This window comes from Heptranchias perlo, chromosome 5, assembly GCF_035084215.1.
Source record: "Heptranchias perlo isolate sHepPer1 chromosome 5, sHepPer1.hap1, whole genome shotgun sequence".
In the NCBI taxonomy this organism is placed as follows: domain Eukaryota; kingdom Metazoa; phylum Chordata; class Chondrichthyes; order Hexanchiformes; family Hexanchidae; genus Heptranchias; species Heptranchias perlo.
The window spans coordinates 129,766,538-129,792,379 of record NC_090329.1 but is presented as its reverse complement, the minus strand read 5'-3'; the positions used below and the strand labels follow the sequence as shown (position 1 = coordinate 129,792,379).

The following is a 25,842-nucleotide window of genomic DNA, read 5'->3' as shown; positions in this document are numbered from 1 at the left end:
AGGACCATAACACTTATCCCCCACACGCTGTTGGTGAGCCTCATCCCCTACAGTCTAATCTGGATATTACATTGTTGGTTGTGGACTGAACATTTCTTACTGGGTACCAAGATATTCTCCAGTGCACTACTATATAAAAGGATCTACACCAAGGAAGCAAATTAAGGTGACCCACCTTTTGGCAGTTTCTCAATGTGTTTTTGGATTTCCACATCAACAGCAAAGTGTATGTACATGTCTTCTTTCCTTGTAGCAACGGGGGTATCTTGTACAGGTGTCAGATCTACCCCATTGACATCTGTGTGAATTATAGTTATTACATGTATTAGTAATTTTTTAAGCAAACAGAACTACATGTACACCAAACCCATTTAAAAATCCCTCTGCATTACCTTTTACACTGACCGTTATGTAGGGATCGATACACTGTCCTGCATCCTTGAGCCCAATTTTTTCTATTTTTATAGTGAGCAGTGCCATGCCCGGTTCTGATGGCAGTTGTGGTAGTAGAGTACCTGAAGGCAAACATTCATTACCACAATATCATTCTACAGTGATTTGATGTGATGTTAGTGTACAATTAACCTGTGTAACATCACTTATTCTGAACAAACAAAACGATAATAAAACTATCACAAACTTCCGTCTTTCAGATGAGAGGTTAAAACCTGCTCTCTCAGGTGGATGTAAAAGATCTCATGGCACAATTCAAAGAGCTGGGGAGTTCTCCTGGTATCTGGCTAACATTTAACCCTGAACCAGTACCACCAAAACAGATTGCTTGGTCATTTCTCTCAGCTGTTAGTGGGACTTTGTGTGCAAATTGGCAGCTGCTTTTGTCTACATTACAACAGGAATTACACTTCAAAAGTACTTTATTGGCTGCAAAGCTCTTTGAAATGTCCTGAGGCTGTGAAAGGCACTATATAAATGCAAGTTCTTTCTTAAAAATCCACTGCATTTTCTCCCATCATGAAGCTTCTAAAATACAAGGGCCCTGATAGTAGTCCAGTGTATTGCCCAAGTGCCGTTTTTTGTGCACGAGTCTAAACATTGAGTGCCAGAAGGCCTTTCGACATGGGGACATTGCAGCCAGCTCTGATATCATTTTCTCCTTCCATCGCCAAAGTGTACAAATGTTCTCTTTTCAGGAGGAGTTACTGGATAGCAAATAACAGGAGTCGTGACTGATTTTTCTCATTCAGGGACATTGAGGTCAACAGTAGCATTCCAGCTGCTGCCCTGAGATCAGCAGAGACCACGGGTCAAACCTGGGATCTTGCTGGTCCATATGGCTCAGTACCACACTAGGAACCACTTGAACAGATAGACACGGCCTCATTTTAACATCTCGTGCATTGGTACCAGTGTACCAACTGAACCAGGCTGGGGTGGAACCTCATGTTGTAAACCTCTCTGCCTTTCCTTTAAATTGCTCCTTAAAACCTACCTCTGTGACCTTTGTCACCTGTCCTAATATTTCTTTATGTAGCTCGGGTCAAATTTTGTCTAATAATCGCTCCTGTGAAGGCACGATATAATTGCAAGTTGTTGTAGTATTTCTGTTAAATGCATGCTGAAGCCTTAGTATGGATTAGCATGTTGTAGTGACCTCCACCGCTTCCATTTCTGCGTCACTTGCTGCTTGGGAAATGGGGAATGTAAAACCAGGCTCCTCAGCCTCTCCCATGGTGCAGCAGGCGTGCACACGTGTTTTTATTGGCAGGTTACTGAATATTATCCCCCAACAGCAGGAAGATCATACTGCTGCTTTAGTTTGGCCAAGCTCTGGAATACCAATCTGCTTCCGGGTTCTGGGACATGGCTTCGAACCAACAATTGCATAATTCCTCGAGTTCTCAATCTCAGCTTCACTGCAACCAGAAGTACACAGCTATGGCCAAACCCTGGCTCCCAGTTTGGCATCGGTGGATGCCTCGAGCTAGGTCACTAATCCACCCTTAGAACTTTTTTGTTTCTTTAAACACGTCATGGTATTGATGACTTCCAGTCTATGGAAAGTACTTGCCAATTTTGAGGGTTTAGTGCCTTATCTCAAATTCTTGAGCCACTGCAAATTTAAAGAGTGTTCTTAAGACTCTGTTACTGAAAGAGAGTGGCTGTTGCGTTGCATTTATATGCAGTGCTTGCACAATGGAGAGCTTGTTCTTACTAGCTATTGACACTGCTTTATCTTGCTCCATCCTGACTGTACAATCTTAGTTCCACCTTTTTAGTAAAGGACTGCTAATAACATTTGACATTACAAGGGTATTTTACTGTTATTGCAATTGGTTAATGAACTTGCAATAACAAACCCTACTTCATTATGCCAAATTTCAGTTTTAATTAATCGTTAAACAGCTATGGCCAAACCCTGGCTCCCAATTTGGCATTGGTGGATGCCTCGAGCTAGGTCACTAATCCACCCTCGGGGGTCTTATCAGGTCTCACAAGATATCTTAATGCATTTCATATCCAATAAATTACTTGTTGAAGTATCGTCACTGTTACATAGATAGCTGCAGAATTTTTGTCCACAATAAGGTCTCAAACAGCAAAAGAGATAAATGATCAATGAATCTTTTTTGGTGGTGATGGTTGAAGGAGAAACGTTGCCCAGGGTATAAGGAGAACTCCCTGCTCTTCAAATTGTGCCATGGGATCTTTAACATCCCAGTGAACCACTGGAACAGATAGACTGGGCCTCATGCAATGGACAGCACCTCCGACAATGCAGCACCGAGATGCCAACTTAGATTATTACCTCAAACCCTAGTGAGGGATTAATTCACATCCTTCTGATTCAAAATCAGAAACTGAGACAAATACACACCAATATCACACTTACGGTATAGGAATCAAACCTGGGATTTAGCATTAGTCTTTCTTTGTATAGGTTACAGTCCACATATCGTGGTAAAATACAACTGTCAGAGGCACTGTCCCTTTAACTGACTTTAGTTTGAATCCCTGTGATCTCTTGTAACACTGTCCTCCTTCCATTATGGGATATAGTCCCACAGCAGTGGCAGCTCTCTCGTAACCTGAAGTGGCTATTCTTCTCAAGTATTGGCAAGATATTTAACTGTGGGGAGACATCTGAGCCAGAGTTCTACATGTGCGATTTCAAGTGACAGTCAGCAGAAATATCAGGAATGCCAATCCTGCTTGATTTCTTCCCCTGGTCAGGAACAGAGGTCAATTTTGTATCAAACCTGGGACCTTTCTGGTCTGCACAGCTCAGTTACACATTAATTGATGCATATACCCAATGAGCTGTCAAATGAGTACATCTCCACCAGTCCTTTCAATCGAAGTAGCTAACTTAGCCTACGTTTCTATGAAGAGATGAGACCCAATGTTTTAAGATTAAAGGGAAATGGAGCAACCTCACTGCAACAATTACCCCTCGAACCCATCAGCCCAACACGGAACATGAACCTGCACCAACTTACATACCCTCTGTTTCAGCCTCTGGTGTCCACAGACCAGAGATTGTTCGGGAAGACTGTACTGCTATTGGCTTTCTGCAGTAATCAGCTACAGGCTCAAATGTCAATGACAACCTATCTTATCCATCCTTGATAAAAGATCCTATCTAAACTGTTACTGGAGTTTGAATTACATTAAATAAGGTCACAATTACTGACCTTCAAGCCTGCACCACAAAGGTCTGGTTTGCAATACAGATTTCACCATGTGGCTAAGACCCATCACCCTGACAGTTTGTCACCTATGGGCAATTCTGCAGCACGAACTGAAATCGGCTTATTGGTTAAGGGCATTCTAGTATACCATCAGTACTGGAATCTATCATCAAGGACAGGGAGACTGATCACTGGGACAAGTATGAGCTGAGTGAAGACAGTCAACATGCATGTGTGAAGTACAAGTCATGTCTAATCTAGTTGAATTTTTTAAGGAGGTCACTAATGTGGTGGATAAGGAGTGTCTGTGGATGTTGTCTATATGGACATCCAGAAGGTGTTTGAGCAGATGTTGCATAGAATTAGCAAAAATTAAAGCACATGAAATTGTGACATTGGTTGGTAATTATTGCGAGGTAGGAGACAGAAAGTAGGGAATAATGGAATGCACTTAATTGGCTGAGGTGACAAGTGGTACTCCCTAGGGATCCGTACTGGGGCCGTAGTTTTTCACCAAATATATTAATGACTTGGATGAAGGAATAGAGTTGTATATCCAAGTCTGCAGGTGACACTAAGTTAGAAGGTGCAGTAAGTTGTGTAAACGTGAGCAGAAGGTTACAAAGACTAGGAACTGTGGAGGAGCAAAGGGATTTGAGTGTCTATGTACACAAACCACTTAAGCCTAGTGCACAAGTACAAAAAGCTAATGTAATATTGGCTTTTATCTTGAGGGGCTGGAATACGAAGGGGAGGAAGGTACACTTCAGTTGTACAGAGCCTTGGTCAGACCCAACCTGGTGTACTGTGTTCAGTTTTGGGCATCACAGCTCAGAAAGGTTATACTGGCCTTGGAGCGGGTACAGCTCAGATTCACCAGAATGATTCCAGGGCTTAAAGGATTAAGTTAGGAGAGTAGGTTGCATAGACTAGGCTTGTATTGTCTGGAGTATAGAAGATTAAGGGTGATCTAATCTAGTCTTTAAAATGGTAAAAGGATTCGATAGGGTAGAGACAGAGAAACTATTTCCTCTGGTGGGGGAATCCAGAACAAGGGGGTACAATCTTAAAGTTAGAGCTAGACTGTTCAGGAGTAAAACCAGGAAGCACCTTTTACGCAAAGGGTAGTGGAAATGTGGAACTCTCCCCAAAAGGCTGTGGACGCTGGGTCAATTGAAATTTTCAAGCAGTGGTGGATAGATTTTTGTTAGATAAAGTTATCAAGGGATATTGAGCAAAGGCAGATAAATGGAGTTGAGGTACAGATCAGCCATGATTTAACTGAAAGGCAGATCAGGCTTGAGGGGCTGACTGGCCTCCCCCTGTTCCTATGTACCAGGATGAGATCCCCTGAAGGAACTGGTGGACATTTTCTTCCTGCAGTAGCTACCCTCCAGGGCTCACGTCGAGACAAATCTCCTGACTGAACTGAGGAAGCATTGTAGCATAAAGTTCAATGAGCTGAGCACAGTGAAGGACACTACACAGGTTCTGGTTAAAAAGCACCTTCAAGGTAGCTGGATGCATCCAATTTTCCCAGTTACAGAGCTTACCTATAGTTAGTGGAGCAGCATTAGATTTAGAATCCTGAAACTTTGTACAGTCTCCTGTGTGCATCTTAAAGAGTTCAAGGTTGGATACAAGGAGTCAAAAATAGATTTGGGGGGCGGTGGGGGTTTGTTGCAATAACGGCGTCCCGTTTCCCAGATATGCTGAATGATATAGTATTTACCAAATATACCAGTGACATGTAATGACAAAACAATAATACAACACCAACTTCATTTCTATTATATTGACAAGCTATCCGAATCGGACACTTCTCATCCTTTACGATGTCCAACTGTCCATTGGTGCGTCAGACACACGTTAAGATCCAACAGCGATACAGACTACAATAGAATGAACAATCACACATGTACTTCAGAAACACTGAAAACAAGTCTCAAATTCAAACTTGCAAGCAAAGCTTTGACTTTGTATTTTCTTTCTACACGAAGCTTTAGCCAACTGTATGTTTGCAATTGAGATCAAGGCTTACAGTGAGCAAAGCCAATCAACAAAGCTATGCCTGAGCTGGTAAGAAGCTTCTGGATCCATTTAGAGAATCATAGAAACATAGAAAATAGGAGCAGGAGTAGGCCATTCGGCCCTTCAAGCCTGCTCCGCCATTCAATATGATCATGGCTGATCCTCTATCTCAATACCATATTCCCGCTCTCTCCCCATACCCCTTGATGCCTTTTGTGTCTCAAAAAGCGTGGGTGCATAGTGAACTGGCGTACCAATGTATCATGCTAGACTGGTCGGCTCCATACCAAGTTACCCACAAAGTGAGTTACCAATCTCGGCTGTGTTGCTGTAGAGACAGAGACACCAAGGGAAAGGGGGTGGGGGAGAGGGTGCAGTCACCGTGGATTACTGTTCCATGGCTATCAACTGAATACAAAGTTTGAATGGCGAAGGTATGAGGGCAGGATTCCTAGTCTGTAGTCTTTAGCTGAGGAAAAAGGCATGACATTTGTTGACCTAAATGAGGAGGAATGTGAAGCAAATCTTATAGGGAGCAACATTTTAATCATTTTCCAATTATTATAATCTTTAAAGTCAAACTCCTTTTCCTCGAAAGGGCAAGATTAAGGATTAAGCAAAATTTGTTTGACACAACAGAAAGAACCCAACACAATAAAGTATCCAAAGCAGCACCGTTACCTTCAATAGCTCCTGGGGTTAGAACGCAGCACATGCAGGTCAGAAACGGATGAGTCGACATGATCAAACCATGCAGTTGAAAGACAGGATCACATGTTAATGTATCAGATTAGTACATCCTCCAATCCCAATATACACAGTAGAGAATAATGGATAGCTGACAGTGAGTATGCAAAGGAACAGACATGGAGAGGCAGGATACAGGTTTGCAACAGTCATTCTCCATATACTAAGTTCTTGATCTTGGGCTTGCACCAGTCAGAGGGCACTCAATCTCATGGGGAGGGGGTAGATGAGAAAGATTGAGAGGCCTTCATCTTGGGGTAGTGGTAGAATGGGTCAACTGCCCACCATCTCAAATGATGGTGCAGTGGGACTGCATGATGCACTGGGTTGCAGGATATACTTTCCCCTCTGGGACTGGACAGTGCAGAGGGCTACAGGGTGTCCTTTCCCCTCTGGGACCGGGTGATACAGTGGGTCACACACTGTCCTCTCCCCTCTGGGACCGGGTGATACAGTGGGTCACACACTGTCCTCTCCCCTCTGGGACCGGGTGATACAGTGGGTTACAGGGTGGCACACTGAATTGGTGCACAACTCTAACATTTAGAATCTGGTTTGGATCGAGCTATATATAATGAAAGGCTGCTCACTGCCAGCTGTACTTAAAATGAGTTGGGTGCAGTCTCAATCCAGTTACTAGTGGGTACAAGTCCATAGAACAAAACTGCCAATAACCTAGCATTTAAATGACTACCTTAAAGCCAAAATAATGGATGTTGTGAAAAGTGATTTAAAAATTCACAATGCACAAGAGCCTTTTCTGAGTTTGGTTTAAGAAGCATTGCTGGAGTGGAACAGAGCAGGAGCTTTACTCTGCATCCAACAGGACTATAACTGTCCAGGGACAACGAGCACGAGCAGCGAAAAGAATCATCATCTCACAAACACAAAGTCAAAGTAGGCTTGTTTGAGTAGAGACGTTTATCAGTGCAGAGTGTTAGAGAGAATGAGACTTGAGAAAGAGCACATCGAAGACAGTGCACGATAAACAGGGGCCAAGAGATACACAGAGAAACGGACAGAAAAAGAAAAACTGTGAGGCATCAAAAGCAAGACACATTCGGACAGAGTCATGAACTGATTCATCATTCCTCAGACATCTCTCACCATTTAAGGAGTATTAAATGTTTCTGTTTTAAGGTAGAGATGACCAGGGCACAGAAGAGGGAGATAAAACAAAAAGAAATACACTGCAGATGTTTTTCTTCTGCTCTGGGATGCAGGGCTAGCTGCTTTTTGTCTTAATACATAAACCAGGAGAATAAAATGGGTGTGACTGTTGTCCTTGCTGGGAATTTCTTTTGAAAAACAACAGGGAACAACAGCTCTATTACTGTAACAGTAGTGTATCAGCACTAAACATACACCTATTACAGCAGAACATTTTAAAGAGATAGTGCCAAGCTATCCAAGTCTTGTACTGGGGGCATGGCCATCTCTAGTAATCTGACCTTTCCACCTTCCCTTTGGAGGAATGGACACTTTAACCAGTACTGGGATTTTTCTACACGGTCTGGAAATTAAAGGCTTCTGGAGAATCTATGTATACGAGGGTTCCTCAGTGGTTCTGTAGCTGTTACAGGGAGTGATCGGAGGACGACAGAGGCATACTATCGCTAGCACTGCTATAATGTACTGAACAATAGCTGTTTACAGGAATACTGAAATAACAGTGCACTGGATTACTGCTTTACTTACCAAAAACCAATGTTAAAAATGCAACTTTTTTCCCAAGAGCATAGATGGGAGAATGAACAGAGAGTTCAGAATGAGACTTTACATATCACAGAATGGGGGAAAAGATAACCTGAGTAAAATGGCAGCTCAAGGGCAGAAATTTCCAGCTGCCCAGTAGTGATTTTCCCCTGCTATAGAGATGGCAAATCTTATTTGCATTGAGGGTGAATGAGAAGAATCAAATCAAATTTCATGATTATAATTGTGAATGTTTCTCCCTCTCCCCCCAAAATGACACTAACTTTAACAGTACACAAAGCCACATGTAGCAGTTTGACATTTTCACTGCAGAATGCATCATTTTGTCTTTAGCTACTAAGCTCAATCACAGGCTTCAGGTACAGGAAGCATCGCCCTTAAAACCAACCTGGAATTCTGGTGGTGAAAAGGTCAGGTGACCCTCCTCCAGCTCCGCCCTCCTCCTCCTCTTCAAATTCCAAGTTCTCCTCTTCTCCGGGTGCCAAGATTTTCCTGCCACACAATAAGAACAAATCCTTGTGACGGTTCCCAGCCTCTTGGGCAGCACATCTACAATGGATGATGAACCCAAATACTAAATGCAAAAACGAGGATCGAGCAGATGGTAAGTTTCTTTTTGTTATGCACGTCTCTCAGTCAAGACTGAAAGTTAAGCACCATTGTTCCATTAACCATCTGATTCCACACCTAGAGGAGTTTCGATACCCCATGAGAGATCTGCAAGGGTGAATGGAATCCTTGCTAATGGAATATTAATTACTAAGAAGCTTTTTAAAATTAAAAGGAGGCCAGTTATATGTTTGCTGAATAAAGGGAATCCCTGGGGTACTTAAGAAACTATGAAATAACACTGGCCATTCAATCTTTCAAGCTCACTCTGTCCAACAGCCAAGTCACTCCTGTGTGAGAGAGCTGCTGCTTTTGGTTGTTTTGTGAGGCTCATTTGTTTAAAACTGCTTCAAACCCTTGGGTTACTGAAATTGATTGATGTAAAGTCTGTTTTAAAAGAAAATCCACAGATTTCCGCACCCCGCACCCCCCCCCCCACCACCAAAAGGCTCAGCGGGTTTATCCAATGAGCAATACAGCCCTGAGGATCCCAGGTTTAACCCCGAGTAAGCTAATCTCTCTTGGCAGTAGGAACGTCATAATTGGCCTCAGTGCCGCTAGGTTAAAGACAGGGGGAAATCAGCCAGATCTCCTAGCTCCAGGGACCCCATCTGGAATGTGTGCGTGAGTGGACGTTAATATCTGGCTCAACTGTGATGCCACCCACAGTTAAATAATTTTCCAACATACACCATCTAGGCTCACACATGAATGATAGTCTTTTGGACAAAGCACTAGAGGGCACCAGACGACTATGGAATCATATTCCAGGCAGGTGTCTGTGCTTTCATGGGAGGAGGGCAGGAGAGAATAAAAGTATCCTCTATGCAAAAGCTATTAGCAGCAGCAGGGAATATTTAATAAATATAAATAAACTTTTTATTTAAATACATAGCCAGAGAGAAGCACTAACTGGAGTAAACAGCCAATTCTGAACATCTGGATATGCAGGGGTTTTTAGAAAAGAACTCCATCCTTATTCACATCAATGGTGCAGAACCTCATGCTGTTATGAGGTCGAGGAAAGTGGTTGGGGCGGGGAAGAGCTGATTCAAAACCCATGTTCGCAGACTAGGAAGTGGTGACTGGTGCTAAGGTACAGTTCCCCAACACCGTGCTTACCCAACTGTCTCTTCATGTGTTCTGTGATCAGTGAGTATTGCAGGATATTTGGATATAGGAGGCATCAGAGTACAGTCCAATTCTGTCCATCTCTGATGTTGACATGACAGCAGAGGGAAATCAATGGACAGCAATGAGGAACAGGAACCCTGGCTGATGTTCCCTTCCCTTGTGTTAATTGTATTCAGGTGGTGAATTGGTGACTCTCTTGTATCCCTTTTATTGGACAGCTGATCGTGAGTGAGAGAGAGAGAGAGAGAGAGAGAGAGATCTGTGAATAAAGGCTTGGAAGCAACTAAATACCAGGCTCTAGTATTCTATCGTTCACCACATGGCTATCCAATTTTAACACCTAGTATGAGGGCACAGAGGCCAAATGTAACACCTACAACTAGCAAACTTAATACAAACCAGGGACTGAACCTGGGCTCAACTCCCCTTGCAGTCCATTTATCCACTGAGCCATCAAGGGACCTTTGACCAGTCATTGGGTAGCAAAATAAATAAAAGGTGGCTCAGAGACATCAGTAAGTGTTCAGTTCTCTCCCTGGCCTGTGGCTATCTGTTTTAAACAAGTAACATTATATTGGGGACAGCAACTCAACATCAATGTCATCAGCTAAGTGATTAGAGAAACCTAGGTTCCTTACACTGTACAATAAGGATTTGCTCAGCCATGAAGCAAAATGAGGTACAATCTTGGTTATTCAGGTAAACAGTATGGAAATAGCCGACAGCAGAAAATGCATTAAAAACCGATGTAAAGCAAGCTTGAGCCCTGTTGCATGAAGAGGCACAGACAATTCCTGGTACTCTGCTGGAACATTGCATGCCAAAAAAAAGAGAAAAAGAAAGAGAACAGAAAGAAGCAACTCATTATCAAGATGGATCATGTTTGTTTTAAACAAAGAATTTGAATGGAGAAGATTGTCCAAATTAAATGATTTACCTCATAGGGACAGGCTGAACATCAAAAGGAAAATCTTTGTTATAAGAAAGAATGTTCTTTATAACTGTAAAGAAAAAAGAAAAAAACAAACCAAAGTCCACTATTAAAAGCAGCACTAGGTAAATACAGGGATTTAATCTCCAGCCCCTGTAATCATGTTTAAGGGTCTCTAATACAGATAGGGTGAGATGAAGGAGGCTAGGAGGAGGCTCGTGTGGAACATAAACACCGGCATAGACAGGACGGCCTGTTTCTGTGCCATAAATTCTATGTAATTCTATGTCATTTAATCTCCAGCCCCTGGAATCATGTTTAATGATCTCGGAGACAGGGATTTAATCTCCAGCCCCTGGAATAATGTTTAATGATCTCGGAGACAGGGATTTAATCTCCAGCCCCTGGAATAATGTTTAATGATCTCGGAGACAGGGATTTAATCTCCAGCCCCTGGAATAATGTTTAATGATCTCGGAGACAGGGATTTAATCTCCAGCCCCTGGAATAATGTTTAATGATCTCGGAGACAGGGATTTAATCTCCAGCCCCTGGAATCATGTTTAATGATCTCGGAGACAGGGATTTAATCTCCAGCCCCTGGAATCATGTTTAATGATCTCGGAGACAGGGATTTAATCTCCAGCCCCTGGAATAATGTTTAATGATCTCGGAGACAGGGATTTAATCTCCAGCCCCTGGAATCATGTTTAATGATCTCGGAGACAGGGATTTAATCTCCAGCCCCTGGAATCATGTTTAATGATCTCGGAGACAGGGATTTAATCTCCAGCCCCTGGAATAATGTTTAATGATCTCGGAGACAGGGATTTAATCTCCAGCCCCTGGAATCATGTTTAATGATCTCGGAGACAGGGATTTAATCTCCAGCCCCTGGAATCATGTTTAATGATCTCGGAGACAGAGATTTAATCTCCAGCCCCTGGAATCATGTTTAATGATCTTGGAGACAGGGATTTAATCTCCAGCCCCTGGAATCATGTTTAATGATCTCGGAGACAGGGATTTAATCTTTTATTATTATTTGTTCATGGGATGTGGGCATCACTGGTGAGGCCAGCATTTATTGCCCATCCCTAATTGCCCTCGAGAAGGTGGTGGTGAGCCGCCTTCTGGAACCGCTGCAGTCCGTGTGGTGAAGGTTCTCCCACAGTGCTGTTAGGAAGGGAGTTCCAGGATTTTGACCCAGCGACGATGAAGGAACGGTGATATATTTCCAAGTCGGGATGGTGTGTGACTTGGAGGGGAACATGCAGGTGGTGTTGTTCCCATGTGCCTGCTGCTCTTGTCCTTCCAGGTGGTAGAGGTCGCAGGTTTGGGAAGTGTTGTCGAAGAAGCCTTGGCGAGTTGCTGCAGTGCATCCTGTGGATGGTACACACTGCAGCCACTGTGCGCCGGTGGTGAAGGGAGTGAATGTTTAGGGTGGTGGATTGGGTGCCAATCAAGCAGGCTGCTTTGTCCTGGATGGTGTCGAGCTTCTTGAGTGTTGTTGGAGCTGCACTCATCCAGGCAAGTGGAGAGTATTCCATCACACTCCTGACTTGTGCCTTGTAGATGGTGGAAAGGCTTTGGGGAGTCAGGAGGTGAGTCACTCGCCGCAGAATACCCAGCCTCTGACCTGCTCTTGTAGCCACAGTATTTATGTGGCTGGTCCAGTTAAGTTTCTGGTCAATGGTGACCCCCAGGATGTTGATAGTGGGGGATTCGGCGATGGTAATGCCGTTGAATGTCAAGGGGAGGTGGTTAATCTCTCTCTTGTTGGAGATGGTCATTGCCTGGCACTTGTCTGGTGCGAATGTTACTTGCCACTTATCAGCCCAAGCCTGGATGTTGTCCAGGTCTTGCTGCATGCAGGCTCGGACTGCTTCATTATCTGAGGGGTTGCGAATGGAACTGAACACTGTGCAATCGTCAGCGAAGATCCCCATTTCTGACCTTATGATGGAGGGAAGGTCATTGATGAAGCAGCTGAAGATGGTTGGGCCTAGGACACTGCCCTGAAGAACTCCTGCAGCAATGTCCAGCCCTGAAATCATGTTTAATGATCTCGGATACAGGGATTTAATCTCCAGCCCCTGGAATTGTGTTGAAAGAGCTGATACAGAAATTTAAACTCCAGTGGGTGAACCCGTTTGTTGTAATTTCTGTCCTGCCCAGTTTTAGTTCAAGTTACCATCACAGTGCCATGCTTATGCACACAGAATAACGCTCTCATCTTTCAGGATGTGGTCGATCAGGATTCCATCTCTGACACTATCTCATTTATTATATGAACAAAAACATTAGGAGCACCTTTTAAATAAAAAAACAGTACAGATTGGGGTTAGCGAGTTATAAAAAAGGTAAATTTTAGGGTCGATTCCACATTTTCTCCCCCAACCATTTGTTTTTAAATGTGAGTTTAGTGCCTGGCTCAGCAGACAATCTACTCCTGGAACTCTGCCAGTGCTGATTTGATAACAGGTTGTTGCAGGTTGGTTGCTTCGGGTGATGCTTCCTGGCAACCAGTTCCAGAGTGACTTTAGGCAAACTTGACAAGCAGGCTCTTTCTGCTATGATTTCCCTGCTATGTCCTGGGTGGGAATGGTGCGTGTCAAGGAGAAACCCAAGAAAATAAAATACTGTAAGAAGGAGTCTCACCCTCAAAGGAGGGAAGTATAACAGGGGCTTTGTATCAAGTATGTCTTTGGTGTCAGCCTTGGCACAGTGGTAGCACTCTCGCCTCTGAGTCAGAAGTTTGTGGGTTCAAGCCATCCCCCCCACCCCCCCCCCCCCCCGAGACTTCAGCAGATAATCTAGGCTGAAACTTCAGTGCTGCACTGATGGAGGTGCTGTCTTTTCGATAAGACATTAAACCAGGTGGACGTAAAAGATCCCATGGCATTATTTCGAAGAAGAGCTGGGGAGTTCTCCCCGGTGTCCTGGTCAATATTTATCCCTCAACCAACATCACTAAAACAGATGATCTGGCCATGTATCTCATTGCTGTTTGTAGGTCCTTACTATGCACAAATTGGATGCAGTGTGTCCCTACATTACAATAGTAACTACACTTCAAAAGTACTTTATTGGCTATAAAGTGCTTTGGGGCGTCCTGAGGTGGTGAAATGCGCTCTATAAATGCAAGTCCTTTCCTTTAATTTTTCTTTTGCAAGGGGGAGAGTAGGCAAGAGTGCGATGGGGGAAGCATTTTTATTACAGATCCACAGGTACCCAACACCCTACAGAAATTTTCTCAACTACCTATTCTTCAAAAGGTGGAGGGATTCACAGTTGTGTTCAACCCTGTCCTCACCCAGCATGATACACAGGAGAGGAACCACTCTCCCTCCCAACAATCAGGGCTGCTGAGGCTAAATGTAAGAACAATCGTTTGATTGAGTGTTGAGGAAAAGCTAGGATGTTAGACTCTTCATTCTTGAGGAGGCGAATGAGAAGAGACCCTAAACATGTATGTAAGATAATAAGTGGAATAGAAAACGCTAATCTGGAGCACGAATTTAAGTTGAACCACACCTTTGGGACAAGGGTGTAAACTGGGAGATGGCAAGATTAGGACTGAAGTCAGGAACCACTTCTTCACAGAATGGTCTCTGGGTATGAGAGTGGGAGCAGAAACTCTGGAATCATTCAACAGGCAGGTAGATGGTGTGATGGGAAGAGGGGTGTGCAGGGTGGAGACCACAGATAGTCCGAATGGCCTCTTTCATCTGTACTTACTTTTATGATCCATCATCAAAGTGAAGTAGAATCCAGTTATCTAATTGTTTGCCATTTTAAACATTTATATAGTGCCATTAATGTAGAAAAACATCCCAAAGTGTTTCACAGAGATGTAATAATATAAAATGGATGATGAGCTAGAGATATTGAGAGGTGACCAAAAGCTTGATCACAGAGGTGGTTTTTGAGCAGGGCCTTGGGGGAGGAGAAGCAGAGAGGTTTAGGCAAGGATTCCACAATAAGAGGCCTGGGCAACTAATGGCACAGCTTCCTGTGGTTGGGCAAAGGGAGGGGAGGGATGGACAAGGCCAAAATCATACAAGCAGAGAGTTTTGAGGAAAAACACAGCCACACGAGTTCATATGATCAAATCAGATGTACCCAAAGTGATCCTACTAAATAGCTCCATTGTAACAGGAATGTGACACCAGCAATAGAAAGAAGTATACATTTATACAGCATCTTTCACAACCTCAGGATGTCCCAAAGCGCTTTACAGCCAATGAAGTATTTTTGAAGTGTAGTCACTGTTGTAATGTAGGAAACGCAGCAGCCAAATTGCACACAGCAAGATCCCACAAACAGTAATGTGATAATGACCAGATAATCTGTTTTAGTGATGTTGGTTGAGGGATAAATATTGGTCGGGACACCGGGGAGAACTCCCCTCCTCTTCTTCGAAATAGTGCCGTGGAATCCTTTACACCCACCTGAAAGAGCAGTCAGGGCCTCGGTTTAACATCTCATCCGGAAGACAGCACCTCCAACAGTACAGTACTGCACTGAAGAGTCAGCTTGGATTATCAGCAACAGGTTAGAACTTTGTGAAGATTGGCTTGGATCAGATCAAACATCCAAATCACTCGTAAATATACACCATTCGTGTGTTTATAGCAATAAGAATACATTGATTATGGGTATCAGAAGTCCATACAGAGAGTTCAGTTCCTACTTTGTTGCAGCACGAAAGTGTAATTGCTTTACTACTACATGTTGTACAAGTAGTACTTACTTGGCTCTAATGTCTTTAGATCTTCCAATTTGAATTCTTCCTGAGACTGTGTTGTCTATATAAAATATAATAAAAAAGTAACTATCAATTATGGTCCACAAAACATCTACTCACATGACGTATCTGAGACCAATACATATCTAGAATAAGAACGAACTTGCATTGATATAAGCACCTTTCACGACCCCAGGATGTCCCAAAGCACTTCACAGCCAATGAGGTACTTTTGAAGTTTAGTCACTGTTGTAATGGCAAAGGTGATAGTTAATTTGTGCACAGCAAGTTCCCACAAACAGCAAAGAGATAAAAAAACCAGATAATCTGTGTTTGGTGATGTTGGTTGAAGGATAAATATTGGCCAGGACACCAAGAGAACTCGCCTGCTCTTCTTTGAAATACTGCCATGGGATCTTTTACATCCACCTGAGGGAACAGGTGGAGTCTCGGTTTAACGTCTCATCCTAAAGGCCAAGGTGCTATTGTTACACACAGAACTCCAGACAGTGAATGCTGGCAGTCAACCATGTCTGATCATGTCCTTACTGTACATCCATAGATAGGCACTATCAAGCAGAGGTTACTGAATAGCGAACAGGAACCATGGAGGTTTCCTTACCCTCCCTATCTCGGGTTGCTGCAGCCAACTGTAGAGATCCTACCACAATGCTGGGCAAGATTACCAGAGACCAAGGATTGAACTTGGGTTCTTCCTGGTTTGTATGGTCCAGTTCCACACTGAGCCATCAGGGAGTAATCAAGGTTTATATATTTTTTTTAATTTGCAACCCCTCAGATAATGAAGCAGTCCGTGCCCGTATGCAGCAAGACCTGGACAACATCCAGGCTTGGGCTGATAAGTGGCAAGTAACATTCGCGCCAAACAAGTGCCAGGCAATGGCCACCTCCCCTTGACATTCAACGGCATTACCATCGCCGAATCCTCCGCCATCAGCATCCTGGGGGTCACCATTGACCAGAAACTTAACTGGACCAGCAACATAAATACCATGACTACAAGAGCAGGTCAGAGGCTGGGTATTCTGCGGTGAGTGACTCACCTCCTGATTCCCCAAAGCCTTTCCATCATCTACAAGGCACAAGTCAGGAGTGTGATGGAATACTCTCCACTTGCCTGGATGAGTGCAGCTCCAACAACACTCAAGAAGCTCGACACCATCCAGGACAAAGCAGCCTGCTTGATCGGCACCCCATCCACCACCCTAAACATTGACTCCCCTCACCACCGGCGCACCGTGGCTGCAGTGTGTACCATCCACAGGATGCACTGCAGCAACTCGCCAAGGCTTCTTCGACAGCACCTCCCAGACCCACGACCTCTACCACCTAGAAGGACAAGGGCAGCAGGCACATGGGAACAACACCACCTGCACGTTCCCCTCCAAGTCACACACCATCCTGACTTGGAAATATATCGCCGTTCCTTCATCGTCGCTGGGTCAAAATCCTGGAACTCCCTTCTTTACAGGACTACGGGAGAACCGTCACCATACGGACTGCAGCGGTTCAAGAAGGCGGCTCACCACCACCTTCTCAAGGGCAATTAGGGATGGGCAATAAATGCCGGCCTCACTAGCGACACCCACATCCCATGAACGAATAAAAAAAAACACTAATAAGTTTTCCTTCAACTTTCTCCTTCTCCTGGTCCACCTCCTCAATGACAAACTTGCATTTATAAAGCACCTTTAACATAGTAAAACACCCCAAGGTGCCTCACAGGAACGTTATCAGACAAAATTTGACAGAGCCACATAAGGAGATATTAGGACAGGTGACCAAAAGCTTGGTCAAAAAGGTAGGTTTTGAAGAGCAGTGACTCGTGCTGGGGTATAGTTCCACAGATAGCTGTAACCCTCCATTAATTCACCTTGTGCATATACAAGACTGGCTACTGTTAGCTGAGCCAGGTTTCATTTTCACTCTATACACACACTTTCCAGCAGGCATCACTAGATAACAAGGAGTGGGAATCCTAGCTGATTTTCCCCTTCCCAGCACAGGGTTGCTAAGTATTAATGCAGCAACTCCAGCACTGCCCCAGGTCAAATAAGACACATTCTTACTCTGTGGTTCAGTGCCCCACCACGCAATCTAGAAACACACTGTGCCACTTGGACAGTTTTTCCCCTAACCACTTTACCCAACCGGTTCTAAAGGCATCGACTACTTGATTTCAGTTCCACTCTGTAGGTCACCATCTGGTACACAAGTGGCCCAGTATACGCAAGTGAGCTCAGACTGAGTATCGGCGGGCTATTCGACTGTAGAGTATCACAGTTGAACCCAATCCTGTCCTCGCTTGATGTTCACACATGTGCACTTCCAGTAACTAGTTGATGGATATCGATTAGGAATGGGAACTCCCCCTATTTCCTAATCCAGAAACAGAAATTGTACCATCTTTACTGCCACTCTGGCTGCGATCAGTTAATTGAGCTCTAGATCAAACCTGGGACATTCTGGATGTGTGCGCCTCAACTACTCACTGGATAAACTTGCTGAACCATTACCAGTTTTTCTCAAAGAAAGCCAGGCTCTGGTACATGTCCAGGTCTCAATGGAACTGAAAAATCAAGACTTTTCAAACTGCCAACAAGCCTTTCCACTTCAGTTAAACATTTGCCACGATGCTCACACAGATTTAGTCAAAGATACGGTGATATCCGATGCATTATACATTATGGTTTCTTTTCCAAATATTTTTGCTGCTATTAAGCACATACTATTAATGTTCAAAACACTGTCTTCAGGCAAATGTTCACTTTTGACATGTCTAAATGCCTGCCTCACCTCCCATAATGAATGAGTTTGCAGTACTATGATGTTAAAGAATTAAACACAGGGTATGAATTGCTTCTTCCCATTACGGAGTCATCAAGTACACACTGCAGTCCACATGGTATTGCCATTTGAGTTCAAATTTAGGATCTGTGGCTGTTTTCAATTTTTCCCTCCTAGGTCTTGGGCTTTGTGGGACCTTCAGATGGCAGCCTAATAGAAGGCAGCACTCAAACCCTGGAATGTAACTAACTGGAAGAGTGATAATGAACAGAATACGACGTTGACGTGAAAATTCGCCGCTTCCAACCTTACCCTTCATACACAGGCAACATCACCACATATTTCCAATTTTCTCCCCTCCTCCCAAGGCAGCAGTGATTCATGCTATGGTGCAGGCCCTGGGATGCTTTGACAGCTCTCCAAGTGGCCACTCTTCACGGGTGAGCCAAATAAAATACGATTTCAATGCACGAATGTTGATTTGGTGAAAAAGGACATTTCAGCTGCAACACATGGAACAGTGCCTTCAATTCTCTGGTCATCATGGGGAGGGAGTGTGGGTGTCAGAGAGGATTCCTGTCACACACATAGTAGTGACAAATTGCAGACTAGGACTGGTCGAGGCACGAGGGCAAGTTACTAACTGAACATAGCACAAGAGGAAAATAAGATACTGTACAACAAGACATTGGGAGAATTACATTTCAAAAGGAAGAGATTAACGAAAATAAACGTGGGTCCCTGAGAGGCACAGACAGGAGAAATTATAAATGGTGAATAAGGAAATGGCAGAGACGTTAAACAAATATTTTATATCTGTCTTCACAGTAGAAGACACAAAAAACATACCAGAAATAGTGTGGAACCAAGGGTCTAATGAGAGTGAGGAACTTAAAGTAATTAAGATTAGTAAAGAAAAAGTACCGGAGAAATAAAAAGGGACTAAAAGCCGATTAAGTCCCCTGGACCTGATGGCCTACATCCTAGGGTTTTAAAAGAGGAGGCTGCAGAGATAGTGGATGCAGTGGTTTTGATCTTCCAGAATGGTCCCAGTGGATTGGAAGGTAGCAAATGTAACCCTGCTATTCAAGAAAGGAGGGAGAGAGAAAACAGGGAACTATAGGCCACTTAACCGGACATCAGTAGTAGGGAAAATGCTAGAATTTATTATTAAGGACGTAGTAACAGAGGGACTTAGATAATCATAATATGATTAGGCAGAGTCAACACTGTTTTATGAAAGGGAAATTGTGTTTGACAAATCTGGTAGAGTTTTTTGAGAGTGTAACTAGCAGGGTAGATAAAGGGGAACCAGCGGATGTAGTATATTTAGATTTTCAAAAGGCATTCGATAAGGTGCCACACAACAGGCTGTTACACAAGATTAGGGCTAATGGGATTGGGGTTAATATATTAGCATGGGTTGAGGATTGGTTAACGGACAGAAAACAGAGAGTAGGAACAAACAGGTCATTCTTAGGTTGGCAGATTGTAACTAGTGGGGTGCCGCAAGGATTGGTGCTAGGGCCTCAGCTGTTTACAATATATATCAATGACTTAGATGAGGGGACCGAGTGTAATGTATCCAAGTTTGCTGACGATACAAAGCTAGGTGGGAAAATAAGCTGTGAGGAGGACGCAAAGAGGGTGCAATGGGATATAGACAGGTTAAGTGAATGGGCGAGAAGGTGGCAGATGAAATACAACTTGGGAAATGTGAAATTATCCACTTTGGTAGGAAGAATAGAAAAGCAGAATATTTTTTTAAAAGGTGAGAAACTAAGTAGTGTTGGTATTCAGAGGGATTTGGGTGTCCTTGTACACGAATCACAGAATGTTAGCAAGCAATTAGGAAGGAAAATGGTACGTTAGCCTATATTGCAAGGGGTTTGGAGTATAAGGGTAAGGAGGCCTTGCTGCAATTATATAGGACTCTGGTGAGACCATACCTGGAGTGCTGTATACAGATTTGGTCTCCTTACCTAAACTGAGGTCAGCTAACTTAGCATAGACTGAGGATTGAATTAGGGACCTTGCCAGTCTGTCTGGCTCAGTTATACGCTGAGTAATCTATTAACCAACAGAGCCATGGAAGGTACTCCTGTACTTTTTTCCCTTGGGCTGAGGTACAGCTCCACAGGCATTGGGTGCACTCAGTACCTCACCCAAGTGACCATTCCTCACGTGTGAGCCAAGTGTGTCAACAACAAGCACTTTAAAAAAAAAACACTGCCATCTAGTTTTCTTTTTAATATTGCATTCATCTTAAGAAAAATCAGAGGATGTCAGCCTCTGGACTACGCCCATTAAACTGAATGGCTGTCTATGTGCAAGGATATACCAATACATCACAATCTCGCTAACCTGAACTAACTCCCAATGTCCAACATACCCCATAGAATTTCTATTCCTCTCCCAAGAGTCTGAATGTCACATGATAAATTTAATTTCATTGAAAATATAGAATAAAAATGTTATCCAATTAGTACCTGCAAAGCTGTGCTTCGTAATTCAAGGCATGTCGCTATTTTGCCTAGTGTTTTCTGTGAAGAAAAGGGAAAAGTACTGTTAGATCCTTTGGAAGGGGGTCAGAGTACTCATAGGAAGAAGGACAATATAAATGTTTACTACAGTCTTTCACCAGAGGCTTGCTAAAGAAATTATATTTATATAAAGTCTTGTGCATCTCAGCAAAACTACAAATCATAAATGACTTTGAAATGCAGTGACTTATCTAGGCAAACATTTTTCAGACACTAAGATGTTACAAATAGCACTGAAATGAATAACCAGTTAATCTGTATTTTGTTGGTGTTGGCTGGGAAGGGACTGGTAGCCAGAACATGGCGAGAATGGCCTGCTCCTCGAATAGTGCCAAGGGACTATTCTCTACCCGAATCACCAGAACAGGCAAACAGGGGGTCCATTTAACATCTCTGAAGGATGGATAGAGCAGTTGAGACCAAGGGTATGATCAAGTTTTGGACCCTCAACTTCCATTCATATTACATGGTTGCTGTCACTGTTGTGGTCTAAAAAAAAAGTTAAGACGCTTGTTCCATAGCTCATTTCTTTCTTCTCTAACTGGCTGCAATTCAATTTGACTTTAATGACTCCTCTGCTGACACCAACATCCTTCACTTGTTTCTGTGGGAATGGAAGCAGTTTAAATTACCAAACACACACAGACTTCGATTTCAGCTTCTGCCATTAAATTATGCTGGACTTAGATCTAAAATGCTTACTATCCTCACAGATATGGGCTTCTCCCATTATAATAATCTGCTGGTTTTGACAAAGGTTATTGGAAATATCATTTTTCATCTAAAGAAGCGATATACATTAACATTTTAAACATGCCCAGCCAGCAAAGGAAATTCTTTAGCAGCTACCTAGCTCATGCAGATGGAATGCTTTTGTCTTCCATTTTATATCCAGCTAAGGGAAAAGCTTCCAGCTTAGACCCAATTTGAAACTATACGAGACAGAAATTCTTGTTGTCAGCATCTTCAATCGCTTCACATAACAGTGAATTATGTTGAGGTAGAGGGACTTTTATACAAAATCATAGAAGTTACAGCACAGATGCAGCCATTCAGCCCAGCACACACATGCAGTGCTGGCTCTTCAACTGCAGTTATTTGCTCTGATCCCATTTCCATGCCCTTTTCTGTATCCTTTTGTGTTCTTTCTTTTCATTACTGATGTTATAGCCTCACTCAATAGCCACTTGTGTTAAAGCATTCCAAATTCTAAGAACATAAGAAATAGTAGCAGTAGTAGGCCATACGGCCCCTCAAGCCTGCTCCGTCATTCAATCAATCAGATCATGGCTGATCTTCAACCTATACTCCACTTTCCCACCCGATCCCCATATCCCTTGATTCCCTTAGTGTCCAAATGTTCAATGTTCCACACGATATTCTGTGTGAAAACATCGCTAACTTCCCCCTTTGTTCCAGTGATGATCCTGACTAACTAACTAACTCCAAACCATGGAAATAAACTTACATTATTTACACAAAACTTTTCATAATTTTGAAAACCTCCAACAGATACCCCCTTAACTTTCTCTGTTTCAGTGAAAAAAGCTCTAGTTTTTAAAGACTTACCCTAACATATGTCCATCTTGGCTTAGTGGTAGCACTCTCACCTCTGGGTCAGAAGATTGTATGTTCAAGCCACAGTTCAAAGACTAGAGTATATAATCTAGGCTGATACTTCAGTGCAGTATTGAGAGAGTACTGAACTGTCAAGAGGTAAGAATATAAGAAATAGGAGCAGTAGTAGGCCATACGGCCCCTCGAGCCTGCTCCGTCATTCAATCAGATCATGGCTGATCTTCGACCTCAACTCATCCTTTGGATGAGTTAAACCCGTTTGGCCCCTTAGCACTATTCAAAGAGCAGGGGAGTTCTCCTGATGTCCTGGCCAATATTTGTGCCTTAACCAACATCACAAACAGATTATTTGGTCATTTATCTCAATGCTGTCTGTGGGATCTTGCTGTATGCAAATTGGTTACCGCAACAGTCACCACACTTCAAAAGTACTTTAATGGCTTTGAAGCACTTTGGGACATCCGGAGTTTCTCAAAAGCACTGTATAAATGCAAGTTCGTTCATTCTTTAACCATAACTTCTCGTTCTGGACATTATGCTAGCGATCTTCACTGTACCCATTCTATGGCGCAAATATCCTTCCAATAATTAGATAAGCTGAACTAACACAATAATTCAAATGTGGCCTAATCAATGTCTTGTGCAAATTCAACATCATTTCCTTGCTTTTATATTCAAATGTCCCACGAATAAAATCCAGAATCCAGCTGCCTTTTTTACCTTTAAAGATCTCTGGATCTGCACTCCGATACCTCTCTGTTCTTCCAGTCTGATAAGGATTTTATCATTTAGAGTCTACTTCCTTTCATTAATTTTGTGCCCCAAATTGTGCTACTTCATTGCCTTGCATCTACCACCTTTCTGTTCATTTCACAAAACTGGCTTTTGCCCTTCTACAATTTCCTTCAAATTTCCTATAGCCTCCAGTTTACTTCCATCAGCAAACTTTGAGATCTTTCCTCTTAAAAATGATTCAGACACAAGTACCTAAATGGAAACCGATTAGGTCCTATCACAGATCCCTAATAACACAGAGTGAACAGCTGAGAGTTTGGTGAGTGTGGGAGTTCGGTGAAGTGGGGGAAGGAGGTGCTGCTTTGTCTTGCTTTTCCTAACTTTTTCCGCAGCGCGGCGGCGGACCTGAGCAGCAGAAGACTGAGAGTGGGGAATAAAAGCAGCAGGTGAGGTGAGGCAGGAGAGTCGGAGAGGTGAACACAGTATAAAAGGAGAGACCGAGAGTGGGAGGAGAGTCTGAGAGGTGAACGCAGGGTAAATCTAAGGCAAGTCATGGCAGCACAGCTCGCACCCGTGATATGCTCCTCCTGCACTATGTGGGAAGTCATGGACACTACCAGTGTCCCTGGCGACCATGTGTGCAGGAAGTGTGTCCAGCTGCAGCGAATGGCTAACCGCATTTCGGAGCTGGAGCTGCAGATGGATTCGCTGTGGAGCATCTGTGATGCTGAGACTATCGTGGATAGCACGTACAGTGAGGTGGTCACACCGCAGGTAAAGATTACGCAGGCAGAAAGGAAATGAGTGACCGCCAGACAGAGTAAAAGGACGAGGCAGGTCGAGCAGAGTCCCCTAGGGCCATCTCCCTCTCAAACAGATATACCGCTTTGGATACTGTTGGGGGAGATGGCTTATCAGGGGAAAGCAGCAAGAGCCAAGTTTGTGGCACCACGGGTGGCTCAGCTGCACAGGAGGAGAGGAAGAAGAGTGGCAGGGCTATAGTGATAGGGGATTCAATTGTAAGAGGAACAGATAGGCGTTTCTGTGGCCGCAAATGTGACTCCAGGATGGTATGTTGCCTCCCTGGTGCTAGGGTCAAGGATGTTGCGGAGCGGCTGCAGGGCATTCTGGAGGGGGAGGGTGAACAGCCAGTAGTCGTGGTCCATATCAGTACCAACGACAGGTAAAAAAAGGGATGAGGTCCTGCAAGGTGAATTTAAGGAGATAGGAGATAAATTAAAAAGCAGGACTTCAAAGGTAGTGATCTCAGGATTACTACCAGTGCCACGAGCTAGTGAGTATAGGAACAGGAAAATAGACCGGATGAATGCGTGGCTGCAGGGATGGTGTAGGAGGGAGGGATTTAGATTCCTGGGACATTGGGACCGGTTCTGGGGAAGGTGCGACCTGTACAAGAGAGATGGGTTACACCCGAGCAGGACCGGGACCAATGTCCTCGCGGGGGTGTTTGCTAGTGCTGTTGGGGAAGGTTTAAACTAGAGTGGCAGGGGGATAGGAACCTGAGTGGGGAGTCAGAAGGGAGTAAAGTTGAGAGCAGCAAGAGAGGGGAAGACCCAGGGGAAATTTACAATACAAATAGTACAAACAAACAGTTGTTCAAAAACAAGTGATAGGGAAAAGCGTACAGCAGCAGAAAGAAAGTGTACTTTGGACACTACAGATAAAGTGAAAACTAGAAGGTGTAAGGCGATTAACCCAGCATCAAAGCTGAAGGTCAGGCTAGGGTGAGTGGCCCAACTAAGAGTTCTATATACAAATGCACGGAGTATAAGGAATAAATTAAATGAACTACAGGTTCAAATTCAAATTGGAGGGTATGACATGATAGCTATCACTGAGACATGACTGCAGGATGGTCAGGATTGGGAACTGAATATACCAGGTTATAAGGTCTACAGGAGAGACAGGGAAAATGGAAGAGGGGAAGGAGTAGCCTTAATGATTAGAGATTAAATCACTTCAATAATAAAGGAGGATATAATGAGAGGTAAGCAGCCAACAGAGACCTTATGGGTTGAATTGAGAAATAGGAAAGGATCTAAGACTATAGTGGGAGTTATGTATAGGACCCCTGGCAGCAGCTCTGAAGTGCTAGATTGTATAAATGCAGAGATTAGAAAAGCGTGTAAGAAAGGCATAGTGGTCTTAATGGGGGACTTTAACCTTCACATAGATTAGGAAAAGCAGACTAGTAACTGTCAGAAAGGTAGTGAATTTCTTGAGTGTGTTCGGGATAGTTTTCTACAGCAGTATGTCCGAGAGGCAACAAGGGGGCAAGCCATACTAGATTTAGTAATGAGTAATGAACCAGATTTAGTTAACGGCTTAACTGTACGCGAACATCTATCCAATAGCGATCATAACATGATCGAGTTCAATGTAGTGTTTGAAAGGGAAAAAAAGTGAATCAGCTGCTAAGATTCTAGACTTGGGCAAGGCCGACTTCAATGGGATGAGACAGAGACTGTCCACAGTAAACTGGGCAAATCTGTTAATGGATAAAACGACTGATGATCAGTGGGAAATGTTTAAAGAAACATTTAACGTGATACAGAATCGGTTTATACCCGAGGGGCAAGAACTCTACTT

General features: G+C 43.5%; 1 protein-coding gene across 2 annotated transcripts in view; it reads right to left on the bottom strand.

Moving 5' to 3' along the window:
• Positions 1–25,842, bottom strand: part of aida (axin interactor, dorsalization associated) — a 52,848-nt gene that overhangs the window by 4,067 nt on the left and 22,939 nt on the right. The window contains exons 3-9 of one of the 2 annotated variants that reach the window (XM_067985206.1): positions 20,866–20,919; positions 15,575–15,629; positions 10,825–10,888; positions 8,533–8,636; positions 6,363–6,374; positions 393–515; positions 176–298 (exon numbers count right to left, since the gene is read on the bottom strand). In XM_067985206.1, the coding sequence (XP_067841307.1) occupies positions 176–298; positions 393–515; positions 6,363–6,374; positions 8,533–8,636; positions 10,825–10,888; positions 15,575–15,629; positions 20,866–20,919 (535 nt within the window). The remainder of the gene's footprint in view (positions 1–175; positions 299–392; positions 516–6,362; positions 6,375–8,532; positions 8,637–10,824; positions 10,889–15,574; positions 15,630–20,865; positions 20,920–25,842) is intronic. The other variant, XM_067985207.1, reaches the window with a different exon arrangement.